The 17,808-nt window shown below is 41.0% G+C and overlaps 1 protein-coding gene across 7 annotated transcripts in view; it reads right to left on the bottom strand.

Annotated features, from left to right (window-relative positions):
* Nucleotides 1-17,808, bottom strand: part of Xpo7 (exportin 7) — an 85,666-nt gene that overhangs the window by 19,280 nt on the left and 48,578 nt on the right. For 5 of the 7 annotated variants that reach the window (XM_052190985.1, XM_052190984.1, XM_052190987.1 and 2 more), the window contains exons 4-16: nucleotides 17,417-17,583; nucleotides 16,079-16,171; nucleotides 13,089-13,193; nucleotides 10,829-10,994; nucleotides 9,933-10,006; nucleotides 8,389-8,508; nucleotides 7,079-7,225; nucleotides 5,285-5,457; nucleotides 4,206-4,399; nucleotides 3,718-3,823; nucleotides 1,804-1,939; nucleotides 1,310-1,383; nucleotides 84-164 (exon numbers count right to left, since the gene is read on the bottom strand). In XM_052190985.1, coding sequence (XP_052046945.1) covers nucleotides 84-164; nucleotides 1,310-1,383; nucleotides 1,804-1,939; nucleotides 3,718-3,823; nucleotides 4,206-4,399; nucleotides 5,285-5,457; nucleotides 7,079-7,225; nucleotides 8,389-8,508; nucleotides 9,933-10,006; nucleotides 10,829-10,994; nucleotides 13,089-13,193; nucleotides 16,079-16,171; nucleotides 17,417-17,583 — 1,636 coding nt within the window. The remainder of the gene's footprint in view (nucleotides 1-83; nucleotides 165-1,309; nucleotides 1,384-1,803; nucleotides 1,940-3,717; nucleotides 3,824-4,205; nucleotides 4,400-5,284; nucleotides 5,458-7,078; nucleotides 7,226-8,388; nucleotides 8,509-9,932; nucleotides 10,007-10,828; nucleotides 10,995-13,088; nucleotides 13,194-16,078; nucleotides 16,172-17,416; nucleotides 17,584-17,808) is intronic. The other 2 variants (XM_052190986.1, XM_052190988.1) reach the window with 1 other exon arrangement.

Here is a 17,808-nt window from a genome sequence, read left to right as displayed (position 1 = left end):
CACCAGGAAAACAGAAGACACCTGAATATAAGCAGGAAATTATGCAAATTTCCGAGTTGCTCAGAGTCTAGTTTAAAGGATATCCAATGGAGAGGTCATTGAGAAGCTGCAGTGTCTTGGAGGTGATTGGTTCACAACGACCCCAGTACTTCAAGTTGGTGATGCTGAAGGACAAAAAGAAAAAAGAAGAGAGACTTTTGATGTGTTTGATTTCCTTGAGGAGAAAGAAGAAATTCATCAATCAAGTCACCACACATCTGCATCACCAATTCACAGACATCACGACCACAAGAAAAAAACAAAGGGTATAAAATCTCTGTACTTACATTTGGTTGACTAGAAAAATTATCCTTCAGATAATCTTCACTACTTGGTTCCAAAGCTACACTGGCCCATACCCAGGCCCTTGGAATTCTGGGGCACTCCAGGGCTGATTTCTGCAGCAAGGGTAAGAGATTTCTGCGGCAGTGATAACATGCAGACGTATGCAACTCTGCACCTGCACCATCCACTGTTAGCTGCAGAACTCTAGTAGCCCTTGCGTCTGGATTCCTGGCTGGCAGAGTCCTTTAGACCTCCTTTGCCTTTTCCATTTTAAATTATCAACCAGCTCATGGATATCAGTGTTTAGGCTTGGACAGTTGCAAGGAAGCAAAATGGTACTTTGCACACAGCCCTGGGTTATTATTAATATTTGACTTCTACTGTGTACTTTAATAAATTGAGCTCCTAAAGAGGAAAATGTAACTAAGGGACATAACTTAAAAACAACAAAAACAAAAACAGAAAAAGGGCCAATTAGGAGCACTGACTCTGAAGACATTCAAATAGCAGGAGCAAATTTTGGATACTCAAGACTCCTGAAGGAAATGATGTTTCCTGAAAACGTGTGAGAGCCCATGTGAGAGTGAGGCTTGCTTTCCCCATGGCTGTGGGGCAGGCATTCCTAACGGAAATCAGCACCAGAAAACAAATGCCTACTCTGGGCACCCCAGACAGCTCAATGGTGGAGAATGAAAGGACAAGCACCAATCACCAGGGAGCAGCTCCATTTTGTTAGTGCCGTGACAGGATTTGAACTGTGATTCCAGAGGCTAAAGAGAAGATTCGGCAAAATTCTACACAAGCCTGGAATGCTCTGGGGCCGGGCCATATCTAAGCACAGCGCGTCACACACTCAAATGCACAATTCTCTGACGCAAACGATCAAGGCTGGGATAGTAAGGCAGTGGCAGCGCAGTGCCTGGGTCACTGCTCAGCCGCACCAGCACAGCAGGGCCTCTTGCTGACGGTGAGCCACAACACTTACACTTTTCCTATGAAGACACTCAGCACCATCGTCTCGTCGTTCAATCCCAGAACCTCTGAGAGTCGGCGGTACAGCTTGTGTCATGCAAAGTAAGAGAAAATAATCAGACAACACAGATCAGAACTATCACAAACCTGTGCTCTCTAAAATGTCTATACTCAGGGTGTAAGATGTCAGACAGTCCTAGGAAGCACGTACTGAAGGGACAAGATAGCTTCAATGTTCTAAATTCTAGATGGAGGCTATGTTCTCTACACCAGTTCAGGTATAGAGACTAAGAACTGCCAGTCAGGGGAGTACAGCAGATGTTCCCACTGGCTGTTTGTTAAGCATATGGAACACTAGAGAAAGAGGCCTAAAGTATTGATTATTCAAAAACATCTGGACTATCCAGTACTGGAAACCTGGACCCTTATTGTAACTGTGATCAACTGTTCCTCTCCATCAGCAACTGCACATCTGAGACGTGAGAAGCGGAGCTGTGAGTCTGTTACCTTTGAGGATTTCTGCACCTGGTCCCCAATGTAGATCTTACGAAACTGCTCAAAAAAACTCAGCATGGCCAATTCGAGCTTCTCATTACCAGCCTGAGCCAAGCGGGAATCTGTCAGGTTCATAAGCTGGAGCACCCTGGAAGAAGAGGAGCAATGATTCTCTCAACAGCAAAATATCTTGGGCAGCGTAACCGATGTGTGCTGGCTCACAAGCACCAAGCACGTCTGCATCCCTCACTCTGGGAACTGTCTTTATGGCAGGCACTAAATGTGAGGAAACCAAGTCTCCACTGCTTATAAACAGAGGGAAATACAAGTCATCTTCTGGAGACTGTGGATGGAACAACCTTCTGCATTCAGATTCATCTATGCAGAAGACAGGTTTGGACTAGCCCACGGCTTCTTAATCTTCCTTTCTCACAGAACCTTGAAAGGAAGGGAGACACATGGCAGAAAGATCATGGGCAGAAGCCACTTCCAGGGACTTCACTCTTTGGCTCTGTACCCTTCTTTGCCAAACAAGAATGTGGTCAAAGTAGAGTAAGTAAGAATGGCATTCTTATATGTGAATTAACTGGCATTTTACAGAATGAAGATAGCAACCATTTGTGACCTAAGAGTAAATTAGATTCATTTACTGTGTTGTAACACCCAAGAGGACAGCCTACAAGACTCTGTCCAGACTGCATTTATTACGACACATGTGGTGTCAGAAAGGCATTCTGATTTCATTCTGATGGCATCTTTGTTCACTCCCTTTAGGAATTGATAGCAGGACAATACCATGCACCCTTTTGCCACAGAAAAGGCAAAAGAACATCTGATAAACAACATGGGGTAGAAAGACACAAATGGGAATTTTTCAGAAGACTCAGATTTACAGACTGAGTGTTTAGGGAACAATGCTTTGTAAGACACAGGTTCCTGGGAGACTTCCCTAGGAAGGACATCTGAAAAGTTTATGATGTTTAATGGTGGCACCTCTCCGGAGGGCTCCACAGTCATTTTAAAGCACACAGCGACATTCTGGCCTCTTCCTCTTGTACTCTTACAGCAATGTACAGTCCTTTCTAGAAGCTGTAGGGTGTGTGGTATTACCACAGACTGATGCAGGGATGAGATTCCTGGTTATCTTCTATAACAGAGGTTTGAAAACTGTTGACTAAATGTTCTCATAAACACCTTTCTTGTTTATTCATTTCTTTGTTTCTGAGATTGAGCCCACAGCCTTCAGTGTCTAGGCTGTGCTTTCCCATCAACCTGTGTCCTCAGCCCCCTTTCCCATTTGTAGAAATCTCAGACAGAATCTTCTGTTTCAGTTTTTTCTGAGTAGCTAGAACTACAGGCCTATGCAACCACACCGGTCTTAAAGTATTTGTGTTTGCATGTAATGGGCTCATTACTATAGTAAAATGACTTACTTTTATTTATTTTTTATTTATTTATATAGCCTAGATCTTGACATATAGACCGGACTGGCCTTGAACTCAGAGATCTACTTACCTCCTCCCCACTCCGCCCCACTTAACTTAGAAAACTTTAACTTTTAACACTCATTTAGTGGGCTTTTATTCTTATTTTATTTTTAATAAAAGGAGAACTACATATACAAAACAATGCAAAATCCTGTGGTTCAATAAATGTATGGCAAAGGGTGGTGACCAGAGACAGGAGTCCTGCCATTTAACTTTTGGTGAGACCAAGAAACCAGTTTCCTTTTAGAAGCGCCAACACTGCAGATACAGCCCACACTGTCTAACCCCTAGAAACCACCTCTGAGCTAGGGCAGCAGGTTCACGTCCTCATGGGCATTCAGCTGCAGAAGATTCTCTGGAGTTGATGGGAAGGGTCGGTAGGGCCCTAATGGGTACTGAGCAGTCACGCAGAAGAAAGGCTTCCACGGGGCACACTTACCGACAGACAAGCTCACCATCCATTGCGTCTTGCTCATCAGTGCTGGCGAAAGAAACTCGGCCACCAATAACAGCTCCAATGATATAGACCAGCCATGTCAGACGTCCTGAGCAGGAAAAAGACTCTTCGGTGACTGTCCCCTTGCCACTGTTGTAAGCACACGTTTTACTAGAAGGCTCCTTGACCTTGAGAATCCTCTAGTAAATCTTACTTTTCTGACAGAAGATAGCTACCATTTTACTCTGGCAAGGTTGATACCAAGAGGGAAAGTGATCTGATAATGAGCATTCCTGCATCAGACAAGAATTATTTTAGCAATGCAGTATTCTGCCCTAGTCCTTTGTGGCACTTGTTCATTCGTTCATTCTGTGCATGGAGGTGATAGCAGGTAATAAATCCTTTTTTTTTTTTGGCAGGGGAGCCAACAGAGGCAGTGAGAGGTGAAGGGGACTGGCCCTATCTCTGTGCTCCCTGCACACTGTACTCACCCTCCTGCACTGCGATGTCCATTGGGCTGGCGCTGGCACTCTGCAGCAGCTCTTGGTAGGACTGGGCCGACTGGTCAAACAGCTGCACAAGGAGCGCGCATGTCTTCTCATACTCACAGCGCCCGATGGTGGACAGCTGGTCCAACTGTTGCTGGACCAGACCTGTGTCCTCCAGGGGATCTTCCAGGCCGTCCCTGCTCCCAAGACAGAAGGCAGCTCTCTTTTACTTCCTTGACACAGCAGCCCTTCCCTCTTAACCACAGAGGAGCAACATTAATTTTACCCATGAAAGGATATTTAAAAAGCTTTATGACAGACGTCTTGGTCCCAGCACCAGATAGTTTGTTGACCTTGAGTGTTCCCAATTGCTTAGTGTTTGTCTAATGTTTTTTTTTTTTTTAATAATTATCTTTATTTTGTGGGCACTGGTGTTTTGCCTGCATCTCTATCAGTGTGAGGGTGTTAGGTCCTCAGGAACTGGAGTTATAGATAGTTGTGAGCTGCTGGTTGAGTGCTAGGTATTGAACCTAGGTCCTTTGGAAGAGCAGCCAGTGCTCTTAACTGCTGAGCCATCTTTCCAGCCAGTCTGACATTTCTTTTTTATGGGTTTCTGGTCCAGTTAGTAGTCAAAGTAGATGTGAACTTTTATGCTAATGTGACTAATCAATGATAAACTTACTAGAATGACGTCTCCTTACAAGCTCTGAAATTATAGTCAGTTATGACTTGACCTTGTAATCTCACCTATGTACTTATTTCTTTAGGAAGTCTCACTAAATTCCACACTTAGGCATTCTATCTTTTACTTCCTATGTCCTATAAACAGTCCTCACATTTAAAGAATTATCAGTGGAAGGACAAGCACATATAGTATACAGTGTGTTTGTATACACAGATACTGCTGTAGATGTTCATACAAAAGGACATGAACAAGGTATTAGAGGGAAAGACAAAGACAGTTGGCCACAAACATAGTGCTAATACACTTTGTTCTCCCTTTGTTCGTTTGGGACCTGATATCTAGTAAACCTGACACAAGTCTGTTGGTAAGGGAATATGGTGGTAGTACGTTTCCTTACCTCAGAATGATGTGCACAGATTCCAAACGGGATGTGATATAGGCTTTGGTGACCTCAGGAGTATATGTTTCCAGCATATGGGGCTCTGTGGCTTTGACATAGGGTACAGAGGCTGCCAGCCGCTGCCACAGGCTCAGGAGATAGTGCACACTATTTGGGGCGAATTCCCAGTGCTAAGATCAACAAAGAACACAGGCATGTTTTTCATTTCTGTACACAAAATCCCAGGCCATCTGACACAAAGAATAACAAAGTGAGTATTTAGGGGTTCCTGTCTGTATATGCAAACTCATTTAAAGCAGACACTAGCTGTGCTGGTTTGATAAACGTTCCCCCGTGAGCTTGGGCATTTAAACGCTTGGTCACGAGTTGGTAGTGCTGTTGGGAAGGTTTAGGTGCAATCTTGTTGGAGGGTGTCTGTTACAGAAGCAGGGTTTTCAGAGTTCATGGCTTTGTCCAAGTTCACTCTCTAGCTACTGAAGATGTGAGCTCTCAGCCTCCGGATCCTGCCACCATGCTGTCCCTTGCTGCTTGCCTCTCTCACCATGGACTCTTTGTATTGGTTTCTTCTGAGACAGAGTCTCATTATCTAGCTCTGGATGACCTGGAACTCACTACATAGGTGAAGCTCATAAGGATTCACCTTCCTCTGCCTCCTGAGTGCTGGGATTAAAGACAAGTACTACCATGCATGGTCCATACCTCTGGAACCACAAACCAAGTAAACTCTTCGTTCTATAAGTTGCTTTTAGTTATGGTATTTCATTGCATCAGCAAAAAAGTAATGAATACACTAGTATTTCAGATTCAAGAGTATAATGAGAAAGAAGTTGCTTCGGTCGGTGTTAGCTGTATAAATCAAGGTGACAAGGAAAGATGCATGAAAGTCAGTCTGAGACATCAGAATGCAGAAAATTGCTGTTTAGCTTCTAAGAAATTATGAGTTGGCCAGGCAGTGGTGGCGCACGCCTGTAATCCCAGCACTCTGGGAGGCAGAGGCAGGCGGATTTCTGAGTTCGAGGCCATCCTGGTCTACTGTGTTGAGTTCCAGGACAGCCAGGGCTATACAGAGAAAACCAAATCCCCCCCCCCCCCCCAAAAAAAAGAAATTATGAGTTGGCAAGGTCCCACCCTGACTAGTGAGCCAGAATCACCAGGATGAGACAAGCTTTCGGATGAACGCTGTGCAATACAAATCACACAGCAAGAGAGCTTCCATGTGCTGCTACATGAAGAGTGAGTGAGTGTGTGAGTGGGGGGAGGGGTTCTATTTTGTCTCTCTTCAGTCTAGGTCCCTGTTCTATCTTCTGCTTTTCAGAGAGATAATAAAGCCTTCTCTTAGTACTGAAGGGCTTTAAGTATGGTAGCTAAGCACTCTACTATTGAGTTAGGTCATTAGCCCTTCTCAATTTTAAATATTGTCCTTATAATTTCTACACGTTCCTCTAACCAAAGTTACTGAAGTGCGTTTCTTATGGTGTTGGGATCAAATGCAGGTTCACAAATATGAGACAAGTGTTTTATCACTGAATTACAATCCCAACCTTTTCCTTAGACTCATAAATGTAAATAGTTTATAATAGTAACCACTTTGCAGGGTATGTTATAGGTATAAAATATTCTTTTTTCTTCCTGTGATTCTAAAGATTGAAATCAGAACTCACACATATTAGGGAAGCGATCAAGCACCAAGCTATACTCTAACTCCAATAATGTTTTTATAGTGTTAAAATTAGTATGCAAGAGAAGAGATCCCAATAATTAAACGGAAAGACATAGAGATCAGAGACAAACCTGTAGGCTGGTCACTGTGAAGTTGGCTATCAGCCGAATAACATCAGGGTAGTTTTCCACTTTTACCAGTTCTCCCAGTTGGTAGTTACTCTTTAACCGAGCCAGTAGTCTGCAGAACTCATGGTAATTGTTTGGGTCTGATAAACTCTGGCAATGGCATAAGAAGAAAATGGAACATGTGATCACCATAATCCAAAAATGACATGTGCTTGGCATAGCAAGGGGAAGCGCAAGAGTCTATTTCAGTTTCTGGGCTGCAAATAATCATGACTCAGAACAACACAGTTACAGAAGGCTTGGAAACAAGTCAAATGTTCCTTTTAAAAGGTTTGATCACATTTATTATCCCATCAACTCAAAACATGTACCCATGAGATGGGATCATTAGCCTCAAGTGGCAGAGGATGGAACAGGACCAGAGGGATACTACTTGCCTAATGATATAAAGGTGATCAATGGCATAAATGGGCATCTCTCAGATATGTTTGCTTCTCATAGATCAAAGGGAAGTTAATTAATTTCATTTCTATGTATGTTGAAATGAAGCACCTTAGTTTTTATCAACAAAAGCTGAGCAAGTGTTTCACGTTGCATCACAACTATTAGATGTTTATTATATGCTAGTATATAATTATATCCAGTACTATAAAAATGTTAATTATCAGTATATTTGTATTTCCTTATGAATATTATTCTCTACCAGTGATCAGGACAGAAACTTTGTTTTATTCACTTAGACAACCCTGGCACATAATAAGTCTTAATACAGTTTGTTGAATGAATAAAGGCACTTTTAAAGAGAGGGACAAAGTTAAGTATATTTAAAAAACCCACTGATCTAGAATTTTTTTCTTTTCCAACTATAGAGAATATTGGAAGAAAAGTGGTTTTTAAAGGAAAAAAAAGTCATCAAATTATGGAATTTATTTTTAGAAAAAAGTATTTCCCTTCCAACATAAAGTCTCGAATGTTAGGTCACTCATATCAAGGTTAAACACTGAGAAACAAAACCAATCTTTAGATTCTTCCTTTTTTGAGGGAAAAAAAAATTCTTTCCCCTTCAAAATTCTTGTCTTCATCTTTGCTGGCTTGTATCTGACGACCTCTCCTCCTGATTACTGTATTTTTGAGCTACGTAGCCCAAGCTCCTCTCTGGAGCAAATCCTTGCCACAATTACCCTTTTATCTTCAGAGGTGTGGAATAAGCAGCTTCCTGGGATGTCTACCATTTGTAACCCTTAATGAACTTCCTTCAGACTTCTACAGCTAGCCATATTCTAATTCAGTATATATATTCTCAGAAGTCTTACCTGTGGATTTTCCAGTATTCGTTTAACACCATCAACAAGATGAGAGAGAAACTTGGCCCTCTCAGCATTGTTAAATAGGGATCTCCGGACTGAGGCGATCTGTACTAAGCAGGACAACACCTACAAGCAAAGCACAGCCCACACACTCAGTAAGACCGTCAGCTATGGCCTCTGTAATATTCATTAGCTTTATCAAAGAAAGAAGCATCCAACCCAAGTTCACCACAGCAATGCCTCATGGTTACATTCAGTTTGGAAAATTCCCTTAGATAGTATCTCTGACTACTCCAATCATTTCTTTGATCCTTCTATATATATATATACACACACATATGTATGTATGTATATATATATATATCAAGCCTGAAAAATGCCAAGCAACTTACAGTTTTTTGTTTGGTTTTGCTTTTTTTGTTTTGTTTTGGGGTTTCAAGACAGGGTTTCTCTGTGTAGCCCTGGCTATCCTGGAACTCACTCTGTAGACTAGGCTGGGCTCGAACTCAAGAAATCCACCTGCCTCTGCTTCCCCGGTGCTGGGATTAAAGGCATGTGCCACTACTGCCCAGCTTTTTTGTTTTAATAAAATCAAATTCTGCTTACAGAACTATGATAAAATAATCAGGTCAAATTCATGTCCTGAAACAAAGTGCTTTCTTCCCTCTCCCATTGCGCTAGTCTGTCCTTCCAGATCTAGGTTCAGGTCTTTTCTGTAGAATCTGTTCCCAGGAAGGTGGAGCTTTGTCAGCAGCAGCACAGCTGTTGCTCTTGCTCTGGCCTGGCGTCAGATGGAAGCACTAGGTTGGAAGGTACAGAGGGAAAGGTGCTCTCCTTCCCACTCCCACTGCAGCACAACAGGCAGTTTCTTTATGAACTGCCATAGCTTTTGCTGTAATGCTGTCTCCCAGTATATAGGCTCAGCTCCTGTAGGCCTCCACTCCCACCAGCCCCAAAGGGCACATGTCACCTGCCTTGTTGGGTCACTGTCAGTTGATACATTGTAAAAAGTCTGTTTTAACTGACTCCTCTTCCTGACCGTGATGTATCTTCCTGAAGTGATTTACATTCATTACTTTATTGTGTTTCTATGTCTATTTGATGTACATTAGTATTTAAGTCCACAAATCCCTGGACCTACAAGGTTTAAAACTTGAACGACCTTCAGATTTAAGGTTAAGTTATTGCTTTAAGGAACAGACATACCATTCCTGACAGCATCCCAATGCATTTTTGAGAGAAAGGCACATTGGCCTTTCATTTTATCATTTATCACTATGTAACTTTGGCCCCAGGGACTTTTCCTTCTTCTTTCCCTTAAACTTGTTATGTGGGAGAAAGAATGACCTTGAATTTCCAATATAGTGGTCTCTATTTCCCATGTGCTGGGATTACAAGAACCCCTGAAGGACTTTAAAAACACCTCAGGCCAGATTCAAAGCAAAGATTCATTTGATACTTGTCAAGCAAAACAAAATAGACCCACCATTTATTCACCGACACTACCTTCTAGGAACAGGCTTGCTTTACAAACTGTGGTTCTGACTTACCAAAGGTGAGAATGAGGGAGGAATGGAATGATACAGGTCAAAAAACAGCTGCAGAGTCGAAGAATCTAAGAATGCTAGAAGAAAAGACACACCTTTACTATGCCTGCATAGTCTAAATGCATTTTTCTCTGCCTTATATATTAGGGACCATATTCTTCTGACTATTTGTCAAAGAAGTATCATTTTCTTAGAAAGTGACAGACTAGTAGAGATTGCTTTCTTTTTTTTTCTCTAGGTTAAAAAAAAAACAATTTAAACTCCTCTATGATGTGTTTGTCTTTTTGACTCTCAAAGAGCTTTAGATAATCTTTCCCTCTTTCCACATGTTTATCCTTAGGAAAAAAACACAAGCTGAAATTCTTTTTTACATTTTTTTGTTTTTCTAAGACAGGGTCTTGCCACACATTCTGGCCTTGAACCTGGGATCCTCCTATATCAGCTGGGACTACGGCTAATTGACACCGTATGGCATTGTTTTTAAGTAATAGAAATAGTGGCTAGAGAGATGGGTAACCACTTAAAAGCACTTGGTACTCTTCCATAGGCCCTGGGACCTAGCATTCATATGGCGGCTCACAACTGTCTGTAACTCCAGTTCCTGTAGATTCAATATCCTCTTTGGCCTCTGAGGGTACCAGGCACACAAGTGGTACACAAATATACATGTAGGTAAAACACCCATACACATAAAATTACCCATCCCCTGAAATGTCTGGGCAGAGGTGTTATTCATTTCTCCATGAATTTACTATGCCATGAACCCTTACCATGGTGTAAACAAAGGCATGAAAACATGAGATTTTGTTCAAAGTAAATAAAGAATTACAAGGCTTCTCTGGATTATCCTACAGACACAGGGCAGGCAGATTTTGACTTAGGTTGGAGCGCTCTGTTACCTGATCTCCAGCTGGTGGGGATCTGAACTGTACACAGGTCGTCTGAGGATTCATCAGTAGATGTGCCGATAAAATCAAAGTTCAGACAGTTGTGGGTAAGTTTGAGCAGTTGCATTAGCAAGCCATGCTGACTTTCATCATTCAAGTTCAGATTCTTTCCTGATGCCTGGAAAAATTGTCACACAATGAGCTCCAAATAATTCTCTCTTCCCAGGTTCCTAGGTTCCGGCTATTAAGCCGAAAAAGGAGGACTCTACTTGAGCATAGTAAAATGTTTTGACTCCAGAAAGATGCTGTACTTCTTTTGTTTTGTTTTTCAAGATAGGGTAACTCTGTGTAGCCCTGGATGTCTTAGAACATCCTTAGCCTAGATGTGTAGTATAGGCTGGCCTCAAATTCTAGTGGTCTATCTGCCTCTTGCTGGGATCAAAGGCAGCATGTGCCACCACTGTCCAGCAGATGCCAGCTACACTTTTATTACACAATGTTACTGTGAAAAAACTACTCTTTCTTTTAGTATTAACATGTATATAAAAATATTAAGCTGCTATTTAGAGAAATTCCCCGCTTAACACTATTCTTCATATGTTGTAGTCATAATGGCTACAATATGGGATGTGGCAGTTAAGATGTTTCATTTTAGTAATTTCTAGGCATGGCTGAAATAAAACTATGGGCAGAGGTCAGAGTAAGCTTTACAATTTCCTTCCTCTTTGTAAAACCATCATTACCAAATTTTTTTTTCTAATGAGAATGAAAACAAAGTTACTCCTGGATATTATATATCTATCTGCAGTGTAGACTTACAGCTAGATTCTATACCATAATAACTGTGGTAGCAATTTCCAAGGAACTATGGGGGGGGGGGGACCCTCAGTGTTGGCGAATTATTTCTGATAGGATCAGGGAGGATTTGATCCCTAGTTTCCTCAAAAGCTAATTCTCTCAGAGGATGCCATGCTTTGCTGGTACCACAGCTTTGTCTGACAGCTTGCTGGACAAAGGAACATTTATAAATTTGAAGTATAACCCCTAAATGGGTATCATTAATAACGACAATAGAAAGAATAGAAAATTTGTCTTTGAAGCTAAAACTGGAAAAGATCAGAAACTCAGAGAATAAAACCATGTAAGAGTGAACCGAAAAGCCAGAGGCTGTCCCTAATCAGCTCCCCATGGTGAAAAAGCTGCCTGGCACTGTTATACATGTGCATGACTCTCCCCATCCCTTCCGTAGTCGACCTGAGACACGGCCTTATTGTAGCCTAGGCATGCTGCACTGTGACAGGGTCTTTGTGGCCCTGGGGACTGAACCCAGCCAGGCTCTCATGCATGTAGGTAAGTACTCTACCTGACTTTTTGTTATTAATTCAATGCTACCCATAAATAAAATTAAAACCAGCTCTCTATTTAAAGCAGATAATTTCCTTATGGGATACTGCCTCTCCCTTCAGGTTATTAAATCTAAGTGGATACTAAAAAATTTAAAACCTACTCCTCTTTACAGATGTTGCTTATTTATTTGCTGCTGTTAACTCAGCAGGAACAGAAGTCACTTAGTTTTGTGTGGTAACAATGTAACCTGAACCTGCTTGCAGAACACGTAAGAATCTTAACACCATAAAGCTAACATGCTTCCATTTTATATAGAGACTTTTTGAGTAGCTATAAAACAACAAACAGAAAAACTCTAACTTTGTAGTAAACTAGATCCCCTGAAGGCAGGAACAAGGAATAAATGTTCATCTATCACTTTTTACCTAGAGGAACAGCTTTTAAATCGGGAAACCAGGATTGAGAGATGGCTCAGTGGTTAAGAGCACTGACTGCTCTTCTGAAGGTCCTGAGTTCAAATCCCAGAAACCACATCTATCTCACAACTATTCATAATGAGATCTGATGCCCTCTTCTGGTGTGTCTGAAGATAGCTACAGTGTGCTTAGATATAATAATAAATAGCAGGGCCAACTAGAGCAAGCAGGGCTGACTGGAGCGAGCCAAGGTCCTGAATTCAAATTCCCAGCAACCACATGATGGCATACAACCACCAGTACAGTTACAGTGTACTCATATACATAAAATAAATCTTTAAATGGGGAAACCACTGGATCTTTCTCTAAGTCAGAGATCAACCTGGCTAGCTGTTTCTCCATCTCTAGATGTATATGACACGATAGATGATGGGCTCACCTCTGACAAATTCCATTCACTCTTATTCTCAAAAAGGAAGTGGGAATTATGACCTAATTTATCACCATACCTGTTTTAGTAAATTGCAGGAAAGTGTGAAGATATCAAACAGTGATGAGTCTCGGAAAGAAGAGGCTATTTTTCTGTGTTTGGTTAAAGGATGGGTGGTGTCTGCCTGCGAAAGAAAGAATAAGCCAATGCAAGTTTTAAAATTAATTGGGAGAGGGGGTTTCACATAGATTTTAAATAAACCAGAAGGATTTCCAAATAACACAATATAAACACAAAATTCATTTTTATAGCTTAATTTATTATTAAATTAGATCAATTAGGATGTGAACCCAGGGGGTTGCTCCTGGCTATCATGACTTTAAATTTCTCTATTGTATAGAGGAAGGGAAAAATTGCACACACTGTTGGTGTATATTGCTAGTACCTGCCATGTCATACCAAGGCTTAGTTACAAAACTGGGCACAGTAGCAAGACCAGGGCTCGGTAAGGTAACCCATCGGGGCTAAAGCAAATGATTTCAATTTCAAGCAATTTCAAAATAGTCACCAATAGCCAGGAACTTGAATAAAGGAACGACCTGTAGCCCACTTCATTTTCTAACCTACTTCTACATGGAAATGAGAACGTGAATGGGTCCAAGGGTCTCTTGTTTCATTGTTTTTTCCCAGCAGTCACAGTACAGAATGTCCTATATTTTTAACACACAGTAGATACTCAACAAATGGAATAAAAGAATGTCTATAATACTTGTATTGTAACCACTCACTGAAAACTTAAATTTCTTCTTCTTCTTCTTCTTCTTCTTTTTTTTTTTTTTTTTTGGTTTTTCCGAGATAGGGTTTCTCTGTGTAGCCCTGGCTGTCCTGGAACTCTGTAGACTAAACTGTCCTCGAACTCAGAAATCTGCCTGCCTCTGCCTCCCAGAGTGCTGGGATTACAGGTGTGTGCTACCACGCCTGGCAAATTTCTTCAATTTTTGATTGATTCATCTAAGAGGGTCTCACTTTGTTTTAGTCACATTGAAGAATCATATATAGTAAAAGTTTCCATAATGTCACCTCTAGGTTCAAACAGGAATGGTAAAGAGAAGTGTATCTTCTGACTTAAGTGTGGCAACCAATGCACAATGGAGAATTAGAGGATCAAAATATTCCCATTCTATTGTCCATGTCACTGTGTCATATATGTCTTACATGAAGAATCTATGCTTTTTTACTTTTGAAACAGGTCTCACTATGTAACCCTGGCTGTCTTAGAACTTGATATTCAGACCACGCTGTCCATGACCTCACAAAGATCCACTAGCTTCTGCCTTCCTTGTGCTGGGACTCCAGGCATGTGCCACCATGCCAGACAATTTCTAGATTAATATATATATGTATACATACATACATACACATATATATTCCATATACTGCTGTACTGACCATAATAAGCACGTTAAGTATGAGAAGCCAATTTTCATTTAACCCCCCTCTCCTAACCTGGAGACTGAACTGTAGCCCCCTGTGCTTGTAGGCAAGTGCTCTACCATGGAGCTATGGCTATGTCCTGATCACTTAAGAAACCCAGGAATGCATTATTATTATTATTATTAGTAGTAGTAGTATTATTTTTAAATACCAACATTTGTGTATTTGGTGAGGAACAAGCATTGAAAGAGAGAACACTAGGTCCATTTAGTTAATGGATGCTCTTTACTGTGAATGCAACAGTGGTTGAATAGTCCATTATTAACACGGGGTTTGATATAAGATTATCTAGGCTCAAATTAAGATTATTATTGTTCACTAATTGTGAAACTGTAACAAATTATCATTATCTCAGTTTCCTCATCTAGAAAATGGGAGCCACAATAACCACCTCATAAGACTTTCGAGAATAAAATCTGTTAACTTTCATTAAAGAGCTTAGAATGGTGGCTGGCCCATCATAATTACTCAAAAGGCTAAGCTAGTGATACTTAGATAACTACTGCTCACAATGGCAACTGCATCTAAGCGGTAACACAACAGGACTTCCAATCTTAACAGGCTGTAATCTAGAGCATTAAAAGAGTAGTTAAAATACAAGTTCTCAGGGTTAATAAAACAGCTGCATAATTATTAGCAATAGCAACAGTAATGCCAATGCAATTAATATGCTGGCAACTTAAGTGTGAGTTGTTATAACTAATATCAATATTGGCCTAGTCAATAATTATAAAATTTTAGCTAGATACAGAAATAAACAACAAAATGATAAAGCCAAAGCAAACAGAAAAAGGAAGGAGGAGGAAGAGGAAGAGGAGGAGGAAGAGGAGGAGGGAGGAAGGGGAAGGGGAAGAGGAGGAGGAAGAAGAGGAGGAGGAAGAGGAGAACAGCAGCCACTGGGGTTCCTCTGTAATATGTGGTAACATCCGTGACTAACTGAAAGAATGACTGGTAAAGGAACATTTTATTCACTATGAAAAGATTCCCAGCAAGATCTTTAGTAGTAACACATGGGGCTGACTTCTATTTAGTCATAGATTTTAAAATTGTACTTTATCTTTTTTTGTTTGTTTTTGAGACAGATCTCTAGTGCAGGCTATGCTTGACCTCCTGATCATTCTGTCTACACCCGCCATTTGCTGGGATTTAGAGAAGGGAACAACTGTGCCTAGAGTGTGTAGGTCTACTAAGGACCAGGGTCTGGTGCATGTTCTCTTCACTAACTGACCAAACCCCTAAGCCTGGGGACTGACTTTTAAATAACTTTAGTAGATCCCCCCACATTCTGGTATGGTTTTGACATAGGATCAACATTCTCATCTCTAAAAAGAACACTGATACTAATAAGGAGAACTTATATGGGATAGTAAATTACTTTGATAATCCCAGAGATCAGAAACTCTGGTGGGTCAGGATAAAGAGTGATGTGGGTCGCCTTTACAGAGGAAAACCAAATGGATCTATTTTGTTTCAAGAGGGCATTAATCACTTACCGCAAAAGCACACAACTGCCAAAAAAGATCACCCCACACACAGCAGAAAACACTAATACTAAGAAAAAAACGTGTCACTTACTTCAATAAAGAAGGCTGTAGCACTTACTTGATTAATTTCATTGGTGAGCTGAGATAAAATTGTGACACCAATGATGCAGTATTCAACACTGTCCTGGTAAGCAAACACACAGGAGAGAATGGGTAAGGCTTGGCTTTGGAATGCACTCACACTACTGGATTACAGATTCCTTGTTACCAAGAAAACAGCCTAAAGAAGGCAGCAAGCAATTAGTTTCAGCCTGTTGCTTTTTTTTTTTTTTTTCCTTTTGGTTTTTTTCGAGACAGGGTTTCTCTGTGTAGCCCTGGCTGTCCTGGAACTCACTCTGAAGACCAGGCTGGCCTTGAACTCAGAAATCCACCTGCCTCTGCCTTTCAGTGCTGGGATTAAAGGCTTGCGCCACCACTGCCCAGCCATAAACCACCTTCTATTTAAAACAACAACAACAACAACAGCAAACCACTGCTGCATTTGACCTTATAAAATTTGGAAGTTCATCAAAGTACCATAGCATAAACATTACTAAAAGAGAAACTGTAAAACATATCTGTAAGGCCAATGATAAAAGTTTTAAAAAAGATTGTTTATAACAATTAATAAGAAGGTGAGGATGGGGGCTGGAGAGACAGCTCAGCAGTTTCCCAGAGGACCTGGGTTCAAGTCCCAGAACCCACATGGAGGTTCATAATCATTTATAACTCAACTCCCAGGGAATACCGAGCAGGTACAAGCAGGCACCAGGTCCGTAGACATACGTAAAACATCCAAGTACATTGGACAGGAATTCACAGAAGACTACAGCAACAAATGAACACATAAAAACTTGTTCTGCCTCACTTATAATCCAAATAATTAAATATTTTTACCTAAAAACAAAAATGCTTAGCTTCTAGAGCTGAGGTATAGGAAGAGTCTATTCTTAAAAACTGAAATTTTTTTGAAGATAATTTGGAAATATCTTTGAAAGTCAGAGTACTTTTATCCATCTAACAAATTATCTTCAAGGTTAGTTCACCTGACAGATAACAAAGTGTACGTGTGTGTTGTGATAATTACTGAATACTTGATAGCTCCCAAATGAAGCAAACTAAATGTTCATTTATAGAGTACCACTTAATTAATTTATTGCATTTTAATTTGGTACAGTGTGTAGGAATCTTCAGAATACACAGGATTTATGCTAATATGCAAAAATGATCACACAGGTTAAAGGATGTTGAAGAGTATTTCAGATAATGACATTTTATGTAATTTTAAAACAGTAGATAAGCTGTCGAGTCTATTTCTGTTGCTCTCCCCATTCTGACCATGGCACATGTGTGTGGAACACAGACACACGCACGCGTATGGACAGTGTACCTGTAGAAACCGTGTGACGTCGGTGATGGCATTCCTGAAGACATAGTCATCCTTCTGGCAGTCAAACCAGCCCAGCTTGGTGATGCGGGCATAGAGCTGGATGAGAGCTTGGGTGACGAACGTCGCCAGCTTCGGCCGAGTGGCAAGGTAGTTGAGCACATAGTTCCCTGTGAGACGACACCGCGCTCGCTAAGGAGGCTTGAGAGGAGGGCCAGTGCTTACCATGCATTAAATAGCCGGAAATGTAAATTAAGACTCAACTCTTTCAATTCTTTATGCTACTGAAAAAAAATGGGGCTTCAGATTTAAGATGGTAATGGTTTTCGTGACTCTGGGGACTGAAGTCAGGGCTCCGTGCCTGACCCAGGGCTGCTGAGCCCTTTCTCAGCCTC

This window comes from Apodemus sylvaticus, chromosome 8, assembly GCF_947179515.1.
Source record: "Apodemus sylvaticus chromosome 8, mApoSyl1.1, whole genome shotgun sequence".
NCBI classification, from domain to species: Eukaryota; Metazoa; Chordata; class Mammalia; order Rodentia; family Muridae; genus Apodemus; species Apodemus sylvaticus.
The sequence above is the reverse complement of the archived record's forward strand: the minus strand, read 5'-3'. Positions and strand labels throughout refer to the sequence as shown.